At 36.6% G+C, this 19,666-nt stretch overlaps 1 protein-coding gene across 1 annotated transcript in view; it reads right to left on the reverse strand.

The window, feature by feature from the left end:
- Positions 1–19,666, reverse strand: part of DNAH12 (dynein axonemal heavy chain 12) — a 235,027-nt gene that overhangs the window by 114,674 nt on the left and 100,687 nt on the right. The window contains exons 22-30 of the mRNA XM_036869723.1: positions 13,550–13,671; positions 13,173–13,455; positions 11,048–11,167; positions 10,580–10,736; positions 10,176–10,348; positions 6,185–6,337; positions 5,699–5,938; positions 5,118–5,363; positions 4,671–4,790 (exon numbers count right to left, since the gene is read on the reverse strand). Coding sequence (XP_036725618.1) covers positions 4,671–4,790; positions 5,118–5,363; positions 5,699–5,938; positions 6,185–6,337; positions 10,176–10,348; positions 10,580–10,736; positions 11,048–11,167; positions 13,173–13,455; positions 13,550–13,671 — 1,614 coding nt within the window. The remainder of the gene's footprint in view (positions 1–4,670; positions 4,791–5,117; positions 5,364–5,698; positions 5,939–6,184; positions 6,338–10,175; positions 10,349–10,579; positions 10,737–11,047; positions 11,168–13,172; positions 13,456–13,549; positions 13,672–19,666) is intronic.

Below are 19,666 nucleotides of genomic sequence, written 5' to 3' on the forward strand. Positions count from 1 at the left end.
GAAAACCATAATTCAAAAAGAAATATGTGCTGAAGTGAATATACCACAATGTTCACTGCAGCACTTTTTACAATAGCCAGGACATGGAACCAACCTAAATGTCCATTGACAGATGAATGGATAAATAAGATGTGGCACATATATACAATGGAATATTACTCAGCCATAACAATAAATGAAATTGAGTTATTTGTAGTGAGGTGGATGGACCTAGAGTCTGTCATACAGAGTGAAGTCAGAAAGTAAAAAACAAATACCGTATGCTAACGCATATATATGGAAGCTAAAAAAAAAATGGTACTGATGAACCTAGTTGTAGGGTAGGAATGAAGAGGTAGACATAGAGAATGGACTTGAGGACATGGGGTGGGAGGGGGAAGCTGGGGTGAAATGAGAGTAGCATAGACATATATACACTACCAAATGTAAAATAGTTGGCTGGTGGGAAGCAGCAGCATAGCACAGGGAGATCAGCTCGGTGCTTTGAGGTAACCTAGAGGGGTGGGATAGGGAGGATGGGAGGGAGACTCAAGAGGGAGGGGATATGGGGACATGTGTATGCATATGGCTGATTCGTTTTGTTGTGCAACAGAAACTAACACAGTATTGTGAAGCAATTATACTCCAATACAGATCTATTTAAATAAATAAATAATTCATTGGATAGGGACTTCCCTGGTGGTCCAATGGTTAAGACTCTGTGCTTCCATTGCAGGGGGAGAGGGTTCGATCCATTGTCAGGGAACTAAGATCCCACATGCCCCATGGTGCAGTACTCGTCCCCCCCCCCAAAAAAAGAAAAGAATTCATTGGATAGGTTTATCAGCAGAATGAACAAAGCCAAGGAAAGGATCATTAATCTTAAAGATAGGTCAATAAAATTATCCAAACTAAAGTACAGATAATAAAAATCAAAAAACAAAAACAGAGCATAAGAGATGTGAGATGACATAAAATGTTCTAACATTCATGTAACTGGAGCCCCCGAAGGACAGGGGAGAGAAAATAGGGTAGAAGAAATATTATAAAAGATAATTACTGAGAATTTTCTGGAGAAAGATAGCAATACACAGATTCAAGAAGTGCAGCAAATCCCACGTAGGATACGTAAAAAGCAAACCACACTAGGCACATAGTCAAGCAAGGAAAGAAAGAAAATATTTCAAACAGCCAGAGGCGAAAAAACATATTACATTCAAGGAAATATACATAAGAAAAATTCCTGACTTCTAAGCATAACAATGAAAGCCAAGAATTAATGGAATAACATCTTTAAAATGATGGGGGGGGGGTAGACTCCTGCCAATCTAGACTTCTATACCTAGTGAAAATATTCTTCAAAAAATGAAGTCTAAATAAAGATATTTCAAAACAAAAACTGAGAGAATTTGTTGCCAGAAGACTCAACATGTACACAATAAATACTGAAGAAAGTTCTTAAAGTTGAAGGGAAAAGATCCCAGTTTAAAGCACATATCTGCTGGAAGAAATTAAAAAACACTAGAAAGGGTAAATATAAAAGACTTTTTTTTTTCGAATACTAATACCTAAAGCAAAAAATGTGGAGTTTATAACGTATGTAGAAGTAAAATACGTGACAACAGTACAATGGGCAGAGATGAGTGGATAATGGAATTATACCATTTAAAATTCTTATATTGTGCCTGAAATGGTTCAGAATACAAACCTGAGGTAAACTGTCATAAATCAAGGATGTGTATTGCAATCTGTGAGTGACCACTGACGTAAAATTAAAAAGCCAACAGAGAAGATTAATGAAGTTAATAAACATTACCTGAAACCCAAAAGAAGTCAGTAGATGAAAAACAAAGTAATACGGTACATATTAAAAAGCAAAATATTGTAGTTAAGACGGGCATACCTCAGAGATATTGTGGATTTGGTTCAGATCACAGCAATAAAGTAAATATCTCAATAAAGCAAGTCACACAAATTTTTTGGTTTCCCAGTGCATATAAAAGTTATGTTTACACTATCCTGTAGTCCAGTGGTCCCCAACCTTTTTGGCACCAGGGACTGGTTTTGTGGAAGACAATTTTTCCACAGACAGGTGTGGGGTTGTGGAGGGGATAGTTCAGGCAGTAACGTGGTAATGTGAGCGCCGGGGAGAAATAGGGATTGATAGATGAAGTTTCCCTGGCTTGCTCACCTCCTGCTGTGCGGCCCAGAGGACGTGGACCAACACCAGTCCGAGGACCAGGAGTTGGGGACTCCTGCTGAGTCTATTAAGTGTGCAATAGCATTATGTCTAAAAAACAATGCACATACCTTAATGAAAAATACTTTTTTGGGGGGCTTCCCTAGTGGCGCAGTGGTTGAGAATCTGCCTGCCAATACAGGGGACACAGGTTTGAGCCCTGGTCTGGGAAGATCCCACATGCCGCGGATCAACTAGGCCCGTGAGCCACAACTACTGAGCCTGCGCATCTGGAGCCTGTGCTCCGCAACAAGAGAGGCCGCGACAGTGAGAGGCCTGCGCACTGCGATGAAGAGTGGCCCCCACTCGCCACAACTAGAGAAAGCCCTAAAACAGAAACGAAGACCCAACACAGCCAAAAATAAATATAAATAAAAATAATAAAAATTAAAAAAAAAAGAAAGCATTTTCCTTTAAAAAAAAATAACTTTTTTGCTAAAAAAATGCTAACCATCATCTGAGCCTTCAGTGAGTCACAGCAGTAACATCAAAGATCACTGATCACAGATCACCGTAACAGATATAATAATAATGAAAAATTTTCAAAATTTCAAGAATTACCAAAATGTGACACAAAGACAAGAAGTGAGCAAATATTGGGAAAATGGCACTGATAGACTTGCTTGACACAGGGTTGCCAAAAACCTTCAATTTGTAAAAAAACACAGCATCTGCAAAGCACAATAAAATGAGGTATGCTTGTAGTATTTTTTTTTTCTATGACCCTGGCTCCCCTGCAGCTCAGTTGCAGGCATACACAGTTGCTCAGCCACACACCTCCCAGCACTGACTCCTAGTAGTGTTTTTCAAACTGGATTCTATGAATCCATGAAACTATTTGCTATATTCATAGGAGTACAAGAGTTCTCCAAGAGAATATTAAAATTTTGTATTTTCATTTTGATTTAAAAAATCATATTAGCGTATCTTGAATCATCTTGATAATCACCTGTGGTATAATACTAAAATATATAGAGTCTTTGTCCCCGGTTCCTGGAACAGAGCTCCTAAAACTCTTGGAATTTTCTGAGTGGTAGTAGTGTCTTTTGTTATTCATAAAGAGCCCTTTTCAATAACACCTGAGTTTATGCTAATGAGGTGACTTGTTGTGGGAACCTAGATAGCTTCAGGATTGGGCTGGTCACCAAAAAGACACAGTGACTAGAGGGTTGGAACTTTCAGCCCTACCAACCTTTGGGGAAGAAGGGGCTGATGATTGAACTCTATAAAAATTCTTGAACAATGAGATTCAAGAGCTTCCGGTACAGGGAGGGTGACTCTCCCTGAAAGGGCACGGAAGCTCCATGCTGCCACCTGCCCATACCACGCTCTATACATTTCTTCCATTTGGTTGTTCCTGAGTTGTATCCTTTATGATAAACTGGTAAGCAGAAGTAAATTGTGTTCCTGAGTTCTGTGGGCTGTTCTAGCAAATTATTAAACCTGGGTGGGGAGGGGTCAGGGAAACCCCTAGTTTATAGCCTGTCAGTCAGAAGTACAGGTGGCCCAGGACTTGAGACTTCTGTATGAAGTGAGAGGCAGTGTTGTAGGACTGACACTAACTCTAGGCAGTTAGTGTCAGAATTGAATTGAATTTTTGAACACCCAGTGGGTGTCTAGAGAATCAGAGAATTAGTTGTTGGTATTGGAAAACAGCCTAGAATCACCTTATTCTGATCCTGCCATAGGATGTATAGTAGTATTTGAATTTGAAGATTAAAAAAAAAAAAAGAAGGCTAACATTCACAGCAAGATGGATGGACCTAGAAATATCATACTAAGTGAAGTAAATCAGACAGAGAAAGACAAATATTATATGATAACACTCACATATGTAATCTAAAAAATAATACAAATGAATCTATATGCAAAACAGAAACAGACTCACAGACACAGAAAACAAACTTCCGGTTACCAAAGGGGAAAGTGATGGGGAAGGGATAAATTAGGAGTTTGGAATTAACAGATACAAATTCCTATACATAAAATAGATAAGCAACAAGGATTTACTGTATAACACAGGGAACTATATTCAATATCTTGTAATAACCTACAATGGAAAATAATCTGAAATGTGTATATATAACTGAATCACTTTGCTGTACAAAAAAACTATAGGATGTTTTACCACTTTCAGTTTACCATCTTTTCTACCTGCGGAGGTATATAATAGTATTATAGTATACATAGTAGTAAATATTATAAATCACAAGATAGGAAATAAAATATGTATTCTCTTACAATAAACATTATATTTGACCTGAAACTTGTTAACCCTACTATCATATAAGGTACTAAAATTTACTCTTCCTCATTAATTAAAGTGGCCAAAATAGGGGTTTATCCTCCAAACAGAATTTTTTAATAAAACTCATTTAATAAAACTTGGAAAACTACTGAGTCACCAGATGAATTTATTTGCAGAACAAGCCATTCTCACAGGTTTACTTACATGATAGTCAGCTTCAGGAAGTTTAACACCAGGAAATAAGTCACTAGTTATTCCATTAAATAAGGGTATATCATGTGATAAAAACTTTGGTTCATTTACATCTTTAATTGATCGCAGAAGCTAAAACCATCCAAAAAGTGCAAGATAAGTTAATTGCCAGTATCTGCCCTTCTCTCACCCCCACCCCACCAAAGTCAAAGTTTCTTTTACATTGTTCCATGGAATCCCCATACTAAAAAGCCAATACTACACTTATCAAACCTAATGGTCCTTGGATTCATACAAAGTATAATGAAAAACAGAACCTCAAAACTATCATTTCAACCCCATGTAAAAAGGCTCAAAGCAAACAACTCTCTTATCTGCCTATCTATAGTTCATGATCAACCTTGCTGAAAAAGTTATCTTTCTACAGATACTTTCACAATGTGTATATTTAATACTTACAAGTATATCTTCATTTTCATTTGGAAATTTTAGTTTTAGGTTTCCAGCAGCCACTAAAACTGCTTTTACTGCTCGCATTCCATAGTCATAATGAAACTGTGATGAGAGCTGCTCTGAGCAGAGCCTGTAGGTCATTACTATCTTCACAGACAGAGGTTTTGCATTCAAAAATCCATAGGAGTAGAGGGAGATTTCTGCTATGAGGCCATAGTTTGGAACCATCATAGCCACTGTTCTAAAAAGAACCTGAAGTATATAATAAATGAAATATATTATTTACCTAAAGGAAACCATTTTTAAAGCTGAGCATAAGCACCCAAAGATAATGTGTTGATATTCAAGTTTATTCCCCCAGTGCAGCACCTTTTCATTAACTTTGTAATTTTTCAGTAGCACTTTAACAGTTTTATGTACTCTAATATTTTTTTTAGACATCTAAAAAAGTTTTTAGAGGTTTACCTTATAGCAAATGGAAAAGGTAAAAGGGAGATTACAAATACATGTGAGAAAATTATACCATTTTGAGTAGATTATGCTGTTACTTTTGATTACCAAATTTACACTCTTTAAAAAAATATTACCTTAAGATTATCCGGTAATTCAGAACGTCCTGCATAGCCAGGATTCATAGTAATAGCTACAAAACAGTTTGGATTGAGCTTAAGTTCTGTCCCTTCAAAAATAAACACTTCTAGCTTCTGTTGAATGGCTCTCTGAATGCAAAGGATCTGTTGAGCTACCACTGACAGCACTTCCAATTCAATTCGATTAAATTCATCAAAGCAAGCCCAAGCACCAGAAGAAGCCAATCCTTTAAAAAACTGAGGAAGAGAAAAAAGGAGATGATTTTCGTAGGAAAGGGCATCGTTTGTTAAAACAAAAATTTAACCTTTTTAAGTCAAAAGTGACAGTTAAAAGCCCCAAGGATAAAAACGTCTTTACCCCACCCCCCCCAAAAAAAAAGGTCAAGTAATGCTTAAACCACATTCGGTGTTTTAAACGAGTTTGCTTCAGTTTATCCAGTTTGACCTAGTTGTAAATTTGTAACATTTAATATGTAACTTTACCTTTCCCATTGCTAGATAATCTAGCCCATCTGAACAGTTGAATACCACACACTGTACAGCAAGAGCTTTAGCCAAGTCCTTGGTGGTTTCAGTTTTTCCTGTGCCTGCTGGCCCTTCTGGAGCACCTCCAAGGTTTAAATAGAAGGCACCTATCTGAAAAGAAAAATAAACGTGAAAAGAAATCCATGCTTAACTGAAAACAAACAAAAAACCCTATAATAGGACAATTGCTTATAAAGTGGATTTAGTCTTATTTGTAGCTTCAGAGAGGCAGTAATACAATTACATCATTCAGTTAATTTTTAGCACTCAATTTTCTAGCTGCACAAAGAAAAAGCAGTTTAAAGGATCTAAAAAAAAAGTGAAACTGTATCAAAGTCTCCTTATTTTCTAATACTTCATGTGTATCCCATTTGCCTTTAAAAACAAAGAGAATCTAGCCTTGAAGTGTTAACATTTAGTCAGAAAAGTTTAATTAGAAGTGCTTATGGAGGGACTTCCCTGGTGGCGCAATGCTTAAGAATCTGCCTGCCAATGAGGGGGACATGGGTTCGAGCCCTGGTCCGGGAAGATCCCACATGCCGCGGAGCGACTAGGCCTGTGAGCCACAATTACTGAGCCTGCGCGTCTGGAGCCTGTGCTCCGCAACAAGAGAAATAGTGAGAGGCCCGCACACCGCGATGAAGAGTGGCCCCTGCTCGCCGCAACTAGAGAAAGCCCTCGCACAGAAACGAAGACCCAACACAGCCATAAATAAATAAATAAATAAAATTTAAAAAAAAAAAATTGAGAGAGCAGATTGCTCCATCTCCTATAAAATAAAATAATATAAAATTAAAAAAAGAAGTGGTTATGGAGATGGTTGTAGAGATCAATGATGACCTCTACGGCTAGCTGCAAAGAGAGAAAACACCTAAAAGTGGGGGTCATAAATGGGGGCCCATCAGTGGGAAAATAAACAGATGACCTACTATATAATTTTGTCTATGATTCACCCTCGCTGTTGCATTCCACTCTTGGTATGTTCTTCATTTTCTCCATCCCCATAGCATTGTTCTGTACTTCTCTAACCAGTAGTATCCGTTTCAACCTTGTGAAACCCAGAGTAGTTATCAGTTACCCACTGATAAATGGTAAACTGTGACCTACCTTCGCTGGTTGGACTCACTTTTATTGTTTTTATGAAAGCTGGCGTATCCTCCAGGCGTCCTGTAGCCTGGGCATTTGGATGTTTGCCCAAGTTGCTTTTTACATATTTGGAGTCTACTGTGTCAAATCAATCAGCTCAAGCTTAAGACGGTTAAGACCACCAACCCTCCATCTGGGCATCAGCAAGGGTCCGCTCAGTGACATTTTGATGTCAGAGGCCAAAAACTCCACCCTCAGAGCATGCTAACTAGGCTGCTTTCTGAGCTTTCCTCCCACGAAAAAGCCTATGGCTTGGGTGCATATGCGCAGAGCAACGGTTGCCTCACCTTTTTCTTGTTTTCAATTACATTTCCCCACGCTCCCCACACCTCAGCTTTATCCCATAGATATCCTGAGCCCTTCGCCTTCAGAGAGGCATATTTGAGTTGTTTTTCAATCTCCTTGCTTGGCTGCTTTGTGAATAAGCACTTTCTCTGCTGCAAACCTCAGCGTTTCAGCATTTGGCTTACTGCAGAGAGTCAGACAAATGAACCTGGTTCATTTGGTTCAGCAACACTCACATTACAGTTAACTATGTACATTTTTTCCCTCTCAATTAGTACTTAAGTTCCTTTATTTTTTTAATAATTTTAAAAAATATTTATTTGGTTGTGCCAGGTCTTAGTTGCTGCATGTGGGCTCCTTAGTTGTGGCATGAGAACTGTTAGTTGCAGCATGCATGAGGAATCTAGTTCCCTGGCCAGGGATTGAACCCGGACCCCCTGCATTGGGAGCACAGAGTCTTAGCCACTGCACCACCAGGTAAGTCCCAGTCCTTAAGCTCCTTTAGAGTAACATCAGCAGTATCTGAATTCTTTCTGGGTCCCCACAGTGACTAGAACAATGGCTGGAAATTTTTAGATGCATACAAGTTACAGTCAACTCTCTCCATGAAGTTTGTTTCATGAAAACTGCTATGAGAGTTTGTGAAACTTAACTCCTTTTAGATAAAATAGGGTTAAAGGACCAAGACTGTACATTTGGGGAGGCAAGGGGTATATGGGAACGCTCTGTTCCTTCTGCTTAATTTTGCTGCGAACCTAAAACTGCTCTAAAAAAATTAAGTATTTAAAAAAATAATAGATAGACCTATGAAAATCTTAAATATTTTCACATTTACTAAAATAAAACAATAGAGCTCATTAAATAAAGGCAATATCAATGATATTTTACCTATCTTAAATTTATAGTAAACGCTATACTGTTAATGTCCATTAACTTGATTGCTGGAAACAGTCTTTCCCTTCTTTATAATTTCCAAAAAATGCTTACAAATGTGTTCCCTTTATTATGGATAGTAAATATAATAGGAGACTTTCAATGTTTAGTGTTGTATACAAGTGTTTAATGGGATTTTGATTATACAACTCAGTCCTTAGCGTCCACTTTACAAATATTCACAGCTGATTTCAGTGAGGTCTGAGGACACAGAAGCTTGAGATTCATTTACTCAACAAATATTTAGGGAGTAACTTATGTACTTGTCAATCACTAGAGTAGAGAACAAGACAGATGTGGTCTGGCCTTCAGGTAGCTTCCTGAGAAAGAGGATTTGGCGAAACATTTTATCATAGATGCACTAGAACCTTACTCAGATTCTTTTACTGGTCATTGCATCCGTCCTTCCAATTGCTGTCAGTCATCTACAAATAGCTCACAACTGTCCTTTTCTCCTGAGATTTGCCCTCAATTAATAGGAGCTCCCTTATCCACAAACACCTGAAAGCTTACCCACACCCCACCCCCCCAGCCCCAGGAGTGAACCATAGCCAATGATAATAAAGGGATAGAAAAGCTAGACCCCTTTGCCTTAAAGTGAAGTACCCCTGAGATGCCATTCATGCTCAAACGCTCTCCATGAGATCAGGCTAAGGCCATACATCCATCAAAACCACATCTTTGCTTAGCTTTCCTGCCTGCTTTCCTCATTTCCTTATGGGTTTTTACTGAGAGCATTCCCTAGAAAATCATTTGCCCAATAATCCCCATTTCATTTCTGCTTCCAGAAAACCCAAAGACACTTTAATTTACTTACTCAGCACAGGTGGATTGGTGTTTCTTGATGCATCTCCTCAATTCCCAGGTAGGGTTGCCAGATTTAGCAAATAAAAATACAGGATGCCCAGTTAAATTTGAAAATCAGATAAACAATGAATAATTTGCTAGTATAAGTATGCCCCATGTAATAATTAGGACATATTTCTACTAACAAATTATTCATTGTTTATTTGAAATTCAAATTTACCTGAAAGTCCTGTATTTTATCTGACAACGCAATTCCCAGGGTTTCACTTTGTTGTTGTTGTTGTTTTCTGTAGTCATGGCTTTATCTTCCATAGCTTCCCAACAAGCACAGCCCTCAGTACCACCTGCCTACATTTCAGCGCTCCCTCTCCTATTCAACAAAAGTAACTTGGAGTTCTAAGGCCCAAATGTGCTTCCTTCATCTTCTTGTCATCTCCCAGAACTCCACTGCAAAAACTGATACCATTTTCCAAAGCTCTGGTTTCTTCTTTAAATCTCCAGTACCTTCCTTTTTCTAATTATCCCCAACAGGAGTGACTCATGATTTTAAAACATTAGAATTCACACACTCTTGTATTCTACAAGAGCACGCAGAAGTAAATATTCACTACTATAACTTCACATAAACGGAATTTGGGATTAGGAAGGGATAGCTGTATTCAACTATACAGATAAGAGAATAAAATGAGGATAGCCATGTTAAATTTAGACAAGAAAATATGACACCAAACCAAAAAGGAATCTTTAATGTGTGAATTAAAATAATTTAAACACATACCAATGTTCTGTAACATCTGTCAGTTAGAGGAGTAATGACAAGTCGAGGTGAGTTACCAAGGTATTCATAAGCATATTTTACGTTGCAATTAATGATACTAACTCGAGCATTGTCATATTCCCAATAATATCGAAGCTGAGCAAGCCACTGGAAATCTGTATCATGTGAGACACCTAAAAGGAATAAAGTAAAACAAGACAGATAATCCTGAAATGGAAATAATTTGAAAAATAAGTATTTTATCATCTTTACAACAGCAAATATTAAAATAATTCATGTTTTCTAACTTATGGAAAAGATCATATAAAATAAATTCTGTTGAGAGAGAAAAAGACATAGAGGGTAAGTCCTTGTTTCTAAAGGCTATCTATACCTTATTTTAAAAATTAAAAAGAGTCACATACCCATATCAATCATGTCCATAACCACATCTCTAGCATGGACATCAATAGTAACCAAAGCCCCCAGAGTAATCCTGGTCTGCTTCGACAGTTTTCCTCTTACCAGCTCTACAATATCATTTAGTTGATTCTGAAGTTCCTTATAGTACTTCTTTAATCCCTACAAAATAAAAAAAGCAATTAAACTAATGTTATATAGTAGCTGAAACATGTATTTCATACATTTACTCTTTAACAATTCTGACATCATAATATAGCTCAATATAGAAATGAGTTCTCGAATAGAGTGATTTTTGTCTAAGCATAAGAAAAATTAAGAACAAGTTTTTAAATAATTGTACAATTTTAATGCTACATGTAGAAATCGGGGGGAAGGTTACCTTTGCAAATAATAGATAAGCTAACTAAAAAAACATAGCATGTAGAAAAGAAAGTTATTTAAAAAGAATGTTATTTAAGGTAATGATTTACCTCTGTCCCACTACTTATAACTTCCTGTGTCTCAGAGGTCCAGAACATTTGAGAAACACAAAGTACAACTTGGCCAGGCCACTCTCGAACCCAGTCTCTTCTTGCAGATTCTGGATAAGCCTGAGTAATTAAAATGCATTTCTAACTTTAAAAGTTTACAAAAGGGGAAAAAAGCTTAATGTTTAACAATAAAGAAGTGCAATATTTGGTACATTTGTAGGCTAGAATGTAGTCATGAAAAATTTTAGATGACTATTTAAAAGACCTGAAAATTTTTTACAAATCATATTTTTGAAATATTTATTTATAAAAGAATGGAAAGATGAGCACCAATATGTTAATAATCAGTTATCTTTGGAAGGATTTGATTATTGATTCTTCTGGAAATTATTTTCCATAGGATTTTTAGGTTTCTTTGCTGTGGGGAGTTGTCAATTTTCTACATAGAATACATATTACTTCTATTATAATGAAATATGAGGGTTTATTAAAGTAAAAAATAAATCAGTCTAATAGGTTATGTATATTGATACCAAGATTTAATTGAAAAGAAGACTATGCCATCTAGTAGAAAACTGACCTAGTAGCTAGAACCCTTGTATTATTTATCCATTGCTTTTCTAAAAACTTGTATGACCAGCATATATAATTTAAACAATAATATATTTGTTCATTTATATACAATTGAACAATCTATGCTTTTGGGTTCAAAGTATACTTTCATTTCTTCTAACATTTTTATGTTCAAAATGCATTTAAATGGATTTATTGGGGGGGTAGTCTTTTTAAAAATAACTTGTTTCAAAAGTAAATGATAATAGCAGATCCAAATTAAAAACTGAAAAAAAACAACTGCAGAACAAAGTATGAAGAGTGGATACTAAAGGAAACTTCATATATATATATATATATATATATATATATTTTATTGGCCGTGCAGCACAGCTTGTGGGATCTTAGTTCCCCAACCAAGGACTGAACCCGGGCCACAGCAGTGAAAGCGCAGAGTCCTAACCACTGGACTGCCAGGGAATTCCCTGGAAACTATATTTTTAATACAATGACACCATCTTAGATATAAGAATATTAAACATAAGGATATAAATATCTATTATTAAAATGCATTTTATTAGCAATATTTATAGATAAATGCAAATGACAATTTAACCTAAGTTTCAAAGAAGGCTGAGTTTCGAAGAATTGATGAGCCATTGCTAGGTACACAGAAGGTAAATTTCTATATGGATTAAGGAAATACTTTCATGGATAATGTTGATTCTTTCCTATGTGTTTTAGTTTGTTTGGAATCATAAATAGAAAAAAGGAGAGAAAAAGTCAAGATTTATCTGCAGGAACATTGAAGCTGAACAGAATAGTCACTGCAAGATGATTCTCATAGGGCTCTTGGTGAAGGAAAAAGGATTCCTCACTCATATAGAGTGAGTTGCTGGATATAAGGCTGCAAAGCCTTTTTAAATGACATTTTTACTACACAACTATTCCGTTGTGATCCTAAAGGAAGAAATATACTGAAGTTTATCATTCAAGATTAGGTTAATTGAATTAGCAAAAGTGAGATACATGTAGTGCCTACGTCTTATATTTCTCTCAAATATTGTAGATCCTCCGTTAATGTTTGTTCATCTCGTTTTGAGTTTTTAAGTAATTGTTTGAGTGTAAATAGCAATAAGTAAACTAGATCATGAATTTAACACCCATGTCTGAGGTTCTTTCTTATCTCAGGGGCTTTACACAGGATACTTAGGTGCTCTCCCATTTGTTATTTATCTGGTTAATTCCTACTTATCCTTTGGGTCTCAGTTTCAATTTTACTTTCTCTAAGAGCCTATCACTAGCAACCCACCTCCCCCATTCTAAATTATATACACCTTATTATTCTTTCTCATAACACCTTTTTTCTTTTGTAGCACTTAATCACATATTATTATCAATTCTTACTACTATTATTATTTTAATAATAATGTTAGGAACAAAGAGTAAAGAAAATAATAAATGGCTTAAGATAGTAAGACCTTAAGTGTTCATTTACTGGTACCCTTTCAAAACCTCCTAAAAGAAAGCATTTACAGAATATAGGATATACATTAAATCCTAGGAAACATACCAGCCTGGCTGCAGCGATCACATCATGAATACTCTGGAGCATCAAATCTTCTACTTGAATGAGCCACTTTTCCACAGCACCTCGCGCTGCAGACGTGGAAATAAGTGCAATCAGCTCCACTAGCTCACCTTCGGAGCTATACATGGCTTTAATGTCCAAATTGGGAAGGAACTCCAATTTAGCGATGCCCTCAAAGCATTTTTTTAAATGAGGCTGAACTCTAAGTGGATCTTTGGTCTCTGACAAAATCTCTAACATTTCGTCATTAGATAAGAAGAAAAAACTAGGGAAAAACATGCAAATACAAAAGTTTTAGTTATAATTTATCACACATCAGAAAATGCTTTAATTATAGCACAATTGATTATCCATCATACCGAGGGAAGAAAAGTCGTTTTTTTTCAAGATATGCATTAAGGCCTTTCATAATTTTCTCCAAAAGTTCATTGCAGTTCTGCAGTTTTTCCAGTAAACCTGTTAAAGAAGTAACAGCAAGAACCTAAAAGAGACCAATTCGTTCAGGTCAGCACTTATATATCAGATATTATGATAAGACCTAAACATTAACTTATATGTCAAAAATGTTAAGGTGTCAAAACGTTTATGAAAATTGTCAGGAAATTTTTTATAATGTAAAACTATTAGAATTCAATAAATCACAAATATTCTTATCCAAAGATGCTAGTTATAAATGAGAAATTATGATTGTCATGCATATTTTCATTTCTCCTACATTGTTTTGAATGATGTGGGAAGAGTCTGCTAGGTTGGTGTGTGATTTAATTTTTGCATTAACAACTGTCAACTATAAACAATCTATGGTATGAGTTGGCAAACTACATCCCATGAGCTAAATCCAGTCTGCTACCAGTTTCTTTTTTTTTGTTCTTGTTTTTCAGCTTTTTTTTTTTTTTTTTTTAGCAAGTGAATGGCAAGATGGGTATTTGGACACATCACTGCTTCTTAATCCCAGTTTCTTTTTCTTTTTTTTTAAAATTTATTTATTTATTTATTTTTGGCTGTGTTGGGTCTTCGTTTCTGTGCGAGGGCTCTCTCCAGTTGCGGCAAGTGGGGTCCACTCTTCATCACGGTGCGCGGGCCTCTCGCTGTCGCGGCCTCTCCCGTTGTGGAGCACAGGCTCCAGACGCGCAGGCTCAGCAACTGTGGCTCACGGGCCCAGCTGCTCCGCGGCATGCGGGATCTTCCCAGACCAGGGCTCGAACCCGTGTCCCCTGCATTGGCAGGCAGACTCCCAACCACTGCGCCACCAGGGAAGCCCTGTTTTTCAGCTTTTATGAGGTATAACTGACAAATAAAAATTGTATATATTTAAGACATATAACTTGATGCTTTGATATCTGTATACACTGTGCTGCCAGTGTTTTCTTTTTTTAATGTTTTTTTTTTCTTATCAGTCATCCATTTTATACACATCAGTGTATACATGTCAATCCCAATCTCCCAATTCATCCCACCCCCACCCCCACCCCCACCACTTTCCCCCCTTGATGTCCATTCGTTTGTTCTCTACATCTGTGTCTCAATTTCTGCTCTGCAAACCGATTCATCTGTACCATTTTTTAGGTTCCACATATATGCGTTAATATACGATATTTGTTTTTCTCTTTCTGACTTCCTTCACTCTGTATGACAGTCTCTAGATGCATCTACGTCTCTACAAATCACCCAATTTTGTTCCTTTTTATGGCTGAGTAATATTCCATTGTATATATGTACCATATCTTCTTTATCCATTCGTCTGTCGATGGGCATTTAGGTTGCTTCCATGTCCTGGCTATCGTGAATAGTGCTGCAATGAACATTGGGGTGCATGTGTCTTTTTGAATTATGGTTTTCTCTGGGTATATGCCCAGTAGTGGGGTTGCTGGGTCATATGGTAATTCTATTTTTAGTTTTTAAGGAACCTCCATACTGTTCTCCATGGTGGCTATATCAATTTACATTCCCACCAACAGTGTAAGAGGGTTCCCTTTTCTCCACACCGTCTCCAGCATTTGTTGTTTGTAGATTTTCTGATGATGCCCATTCTAACTGGTGTGAGGTGATACCTCATTGTAGTTTTGATTTGCATTTCTCTAATAATTAGTGATGTTGAGCAGATTTTCATGTGCTTCTTGGCCATCTGTATGTCTTCTTTGGAGAAATGTCTATTTAGGTCTTCTGCCCATTTTTGGATTGGGTCGTTTGTTTTTTTTAATATTGAGCTCCATGAGCTGTTTATACATTTTGGAGATCAATCCTTTGTCTGATGATTCATTTGCAAATATTTTCTCCCATTCTGAGGTTTGTCTTTTCATCTTGTTTATGGTTTCCTTTGCTGTGCAAAAGTTTTTAAGTTTCATTAGGCCCCATGTGTTTATTTTTGTTTTTATTTCCATTATTCTAGGAGGTGGATCAAAAAGGATCTTGCTGTGATTTATGTTAAAGAGTGTTCTTCCTATGTTTTCCCCTAAGAGTTTTATAGTGCCCAGTCTTACATTTAGGTCTCGAATCCATTTTGAGTTTATTTTTGTGTATGATGTTAGGGAGTGTTCTAATTTCATTCTTTTACATGTAGCTGTCCAGTTTTCCCAGCACCACTTATTGAAAAGACTGTCTTTTCTCCACTGTATATCCTTGCCTCCTTTGTCATAGATTAGTTGTCCATAGGTACGTGGGTTTATCTCTGGGCTTTCTGTCCTGTTCCATTGATCTATATTTCTGTTTTTGTGCCAGTACCATATTATCTTGATTACTGTAGCTTTGTAGTATAGCCTGAAGTCAGGGAATCTGATTCCTCCAGCTCCGTTTTTTTCCCTGAAGACTGCTTTGGCTATTCGGGGTCTTTTGTGTCTCCATACAAATATCAAGATTTTTTGTTCTAGTTCTGTAAAAGATGCCATTGGTAATTTGATAGGGATTGCATTGAATCTGTAGATTGCTTTGGGTAGTATAGTCATTTTCACATGTTGATTCTTCCAATCCAAGAACATGGTATATCTCTCCATCTGTTGGTATCATCTTTAATTTCTTTCATCAGAGTCTTATAGTTTTCTGCATACAGGTCTTTTGTCTCCCTAGGTAGGTTTATTCCTAGGTATCTTATTCTTTTTGTTGCAATGGTAAATGGGAGTGTTTCCTTAATTTCTCTTTCAGATTTTTCATCATTAGTGTATAGGAATGCAAGAGATTTCTGTGCATTAATTTTGTATCCTGCAACTTTACCAGATTCACTGATTAGCTCTAGTAGTTTTCTGATGACATCTTTAGGATTCTCTATGTATAGTATCATGTCATCTGCAAACAGTGACAGTTTTACTTCTTCTTTTCTAATTTGTATTCGTTTTATTTCTTTTTCTTCTCTGATTGCCATGGCTAGGACTTCCAAAACTATGTTGAATAATAGTGGTGAGAGTGGACGTCCTTGTCTTGTTCCTGATCTTAGAGGAAATACTTTCAGTTTTTCACCATTGAGAGTGATGTTTGCTGTGGGTTTGTTGTATATGGCCTTTATTTTGTTGACATAGGTTCCCTGTATGCCCACTTTCTGGAGAGTTTTTATCATAAATGGGTGTTGAATTTTGTCAGAAGCTTTGTCTGCATCTATTGAGATGATCATATGGTTTTTATTCTTCAATTTGTTAATATGGTGCATCACATTGATTGATTTGTGTATATTGAAGAATCCTTGCATCTCTGGGAAAAATCCCACTTGATCATGGTGTATGAGCCGTTTAATGTGTTGTTGGATTCTGTTTGCTGGTATTTTGTTCAGGATTTTTGCATCTATATTCATCAGTGATATTGGTCTGTAATTTTCTTTTTTTGTAGTATCTTTGTCTGGCTTTGGTATCAGGGTGATGGTGGCCTCATATGAGTTTGGGAGTTTTCCTTCCTTAGCAATTTTTTGGAAGAGTTTGAAAAGGATGGGTTAGCTCTTCTCTAAATGTTCGATAGAATTCACCTGTGAAGCCATCTGGTTCTGGACTTCTGTTTGTTGGAAGATTTTTAATCACAGTTTCAATTTCATTACTTGTGATTGGTCTGTTCATATTTTCTGTTTCTTCCTGGTTCAGTCGGGGAAGGTTATACCTTTCTAAGAATTTGTCCATTTCTTCCAGGTTATCCATTTTATTGGCATAGAGTTGCTTGTAGCAGTCTCTTAGGATGCTTTGTACTTCTGCATTGTCTGTTATAACTTCTCCTTTTTTATTTCTAATTTTATTGATTTGAGTCCTCTCCCTCTTTTTCTTGATGAGTCTGGCTAAAGGTTTATCAATTTTGTTTACCTTCTCAAAGAACCAGCTTTTAGTTTTATTGATATTTGCTATTGTTTTCTTTGTTTCTATTTCATTTATTTCTGCTCTGATCTTCATGATTTCTTTCCTTCTGCTAACTTTGGGTTTTGTTTGGTCTTCTTTCTGTACTTCCTTTAGGTGTAAGGTTACATTGCTTATTTGAGATTTTTCTTGTTTCTTGAGGTAGGCTTGTATAGCTATAAACTTCCCTCTTAGAACTGCTTTTGCTGCATCCCATAGGTTTTGGATCATCGTGTTTTCATTGTCATTTGTCTCTAGGTATTTTTTGATTTCCTCTGTGATTTCTTCAGTGATCTCTTGGTTATTTAGTAACGTATCGTTTAGCCTCCATGTGTTTGTGTTTTTTTCATTTTTTCCCCTGTCATTGATTTCTAATCTCATAGCGTTGTGGTCAGAAAAGATGCTTGATATGATTTCAATTTTCTTAAATTTACTGAGGCTTGATTTGTGACCCAGGATGTGATATATCCTGGAGAATGTTCCATGCGCACTTGAGAAGAAAGTGTAGTCTGCTGTTTTTGGATGGAATGTCCTATAAATATCAATTAAATCTATCTGGTCTATTGTGTCATTTAAAGCTTGTGTTTCCTTGTTAATTTTCTGTTTGGATGATCTGTGCATTGGTCTACGTGAGGTATTAAAGTCCCCCCTATTATTGTGTTACTGTTGATTTCCTCTTTTAGAGCTGTTAGCAGTTGCCTTATGTATTGAGGTGCTCCTATGTTGGGTGCATATATATTTATAATTGTTATATCTTCTTCTTGGATTGATCCCTGGATCGTTAAGTAGTGTCCTTCCTTGTCTCTTGTAACATTCTTTATTTTAAAGTCTATTTTATCTGATAGGAGTATTGCTACTCCAGCTTTCTTTTGATTTCATTTGCATGGAATATCTTTTTCCATCCCCTCACTTTCAGTCTGTATGTGTCCCTAGGTCTGAAGTGGGTCTCTTGTAGACAGCACATATATGGGTCTTGTTTTTGTATCCATTCAGCAAGCCTGTGTCTTTTGGTTGGAGCATTTAATCCATTCACATTTAAGGTAATTATTGATATGTATGTTCCTATTACCATTTTCTTAATTGTTTGGGTTTGGGTTTGGGTTTGTAGGTCCTTTCCTTCTCTTGTGTTTCCCACTTAGAGAAGTTTCTTTAGCATTTTTTGTAGAGCTGGTTTGGTGGTGCTGAATTCTCTTAGCTTTTGCTTGTCTCTAAAGCTTTTGATTTCTCCATCAAATCTGAATGAGATCCTTGCTGGGTACAGTAATCTTGGTTGTAGGTTCTTCCCTTTCATCACTTTAAGTATATCATGCCACTCCCTTCTGGCTTGTAGAGTTTCTGCTGAGAAATCAGCTGTTAACCTTATGGGAGTTCCCCTGTATGTTACTTGTCGTTTTTTCCTTGCTGCTTTCAATAATTTTTCTTTGTCTTTAATATTTGCCAATTTGATTACTATGTGTCTCAGCGTGTTTCTCCTTAGGTTTATCCTGTATGGGACTCTCTGCGCTTCCTGGACTTGGGTGGCTATTTCCTTTCCCATGTTAGGGAAGTTTTCGACTATAATCTCTTCAAATATTTTCTGGGGTCCTTTCTCTCTTCTCCTTCTGGGACCCCTATAATGTGAATGTTGTTGCGTTTAATGTTGTCCCATAGGTCTCTTAGGCTGTCTTCATTTCTTTTCATTCTTTTTTCTTTATTCGGTTCTGCAGCCGTGAATTCCACCATTCTGTCTTCCAGGTCACTTATCCATTCCTCTGCCTCAGTTATTCTGCTATTGATTCCTTCTAGTGTAGTTTTCATTTCAGTTATTGTATTGTTCATCTCTGTTTGTTTGTTCTTTAATTCTTCTAGATCTTTGTTAAACATTTCTTGAATCTTCTCGATCTTTGCCTCCATTCTTTTTCCGAGGTCCTGGATCATCTTCACTATCATTATTCTGAATTCTTTTACTGGAAGATTGCCTATCTCCATTTCATTTAGTTGTTTTTCTGGGGTTTTATCTTGTTCCTTCATCTGTTACATAGTCCTTCTGCCTTTTCATCTTGTCTATCTTTCTGTGAATGTGGTTTTTCTTCCACAGGCTGCAGGATTGTAGCTCTTCTTGCTTCTGCGTGCTGCCAGTTTTTACATGGCCATCAAGGTAAGAATTATTTTTACACTTTTAAAAGGTTCAAAAAT

This window comes from Balaenoptera musculus, chromosome 11, assembly GCF_009873245.2.
Source record: "Balaenoptera musculus isolate JJ_BM4_2016_0621 chromosome 11, mBalMus1.pri.v3, whole genome shotgun sequence".
Classification (NCBI taxonomy): Eukaryota; Metazoa; Chordata; class Mammalia; order Artiodactyla; family Balaenopteridae; genus Balaenoptera; species Balaenoptera musculus.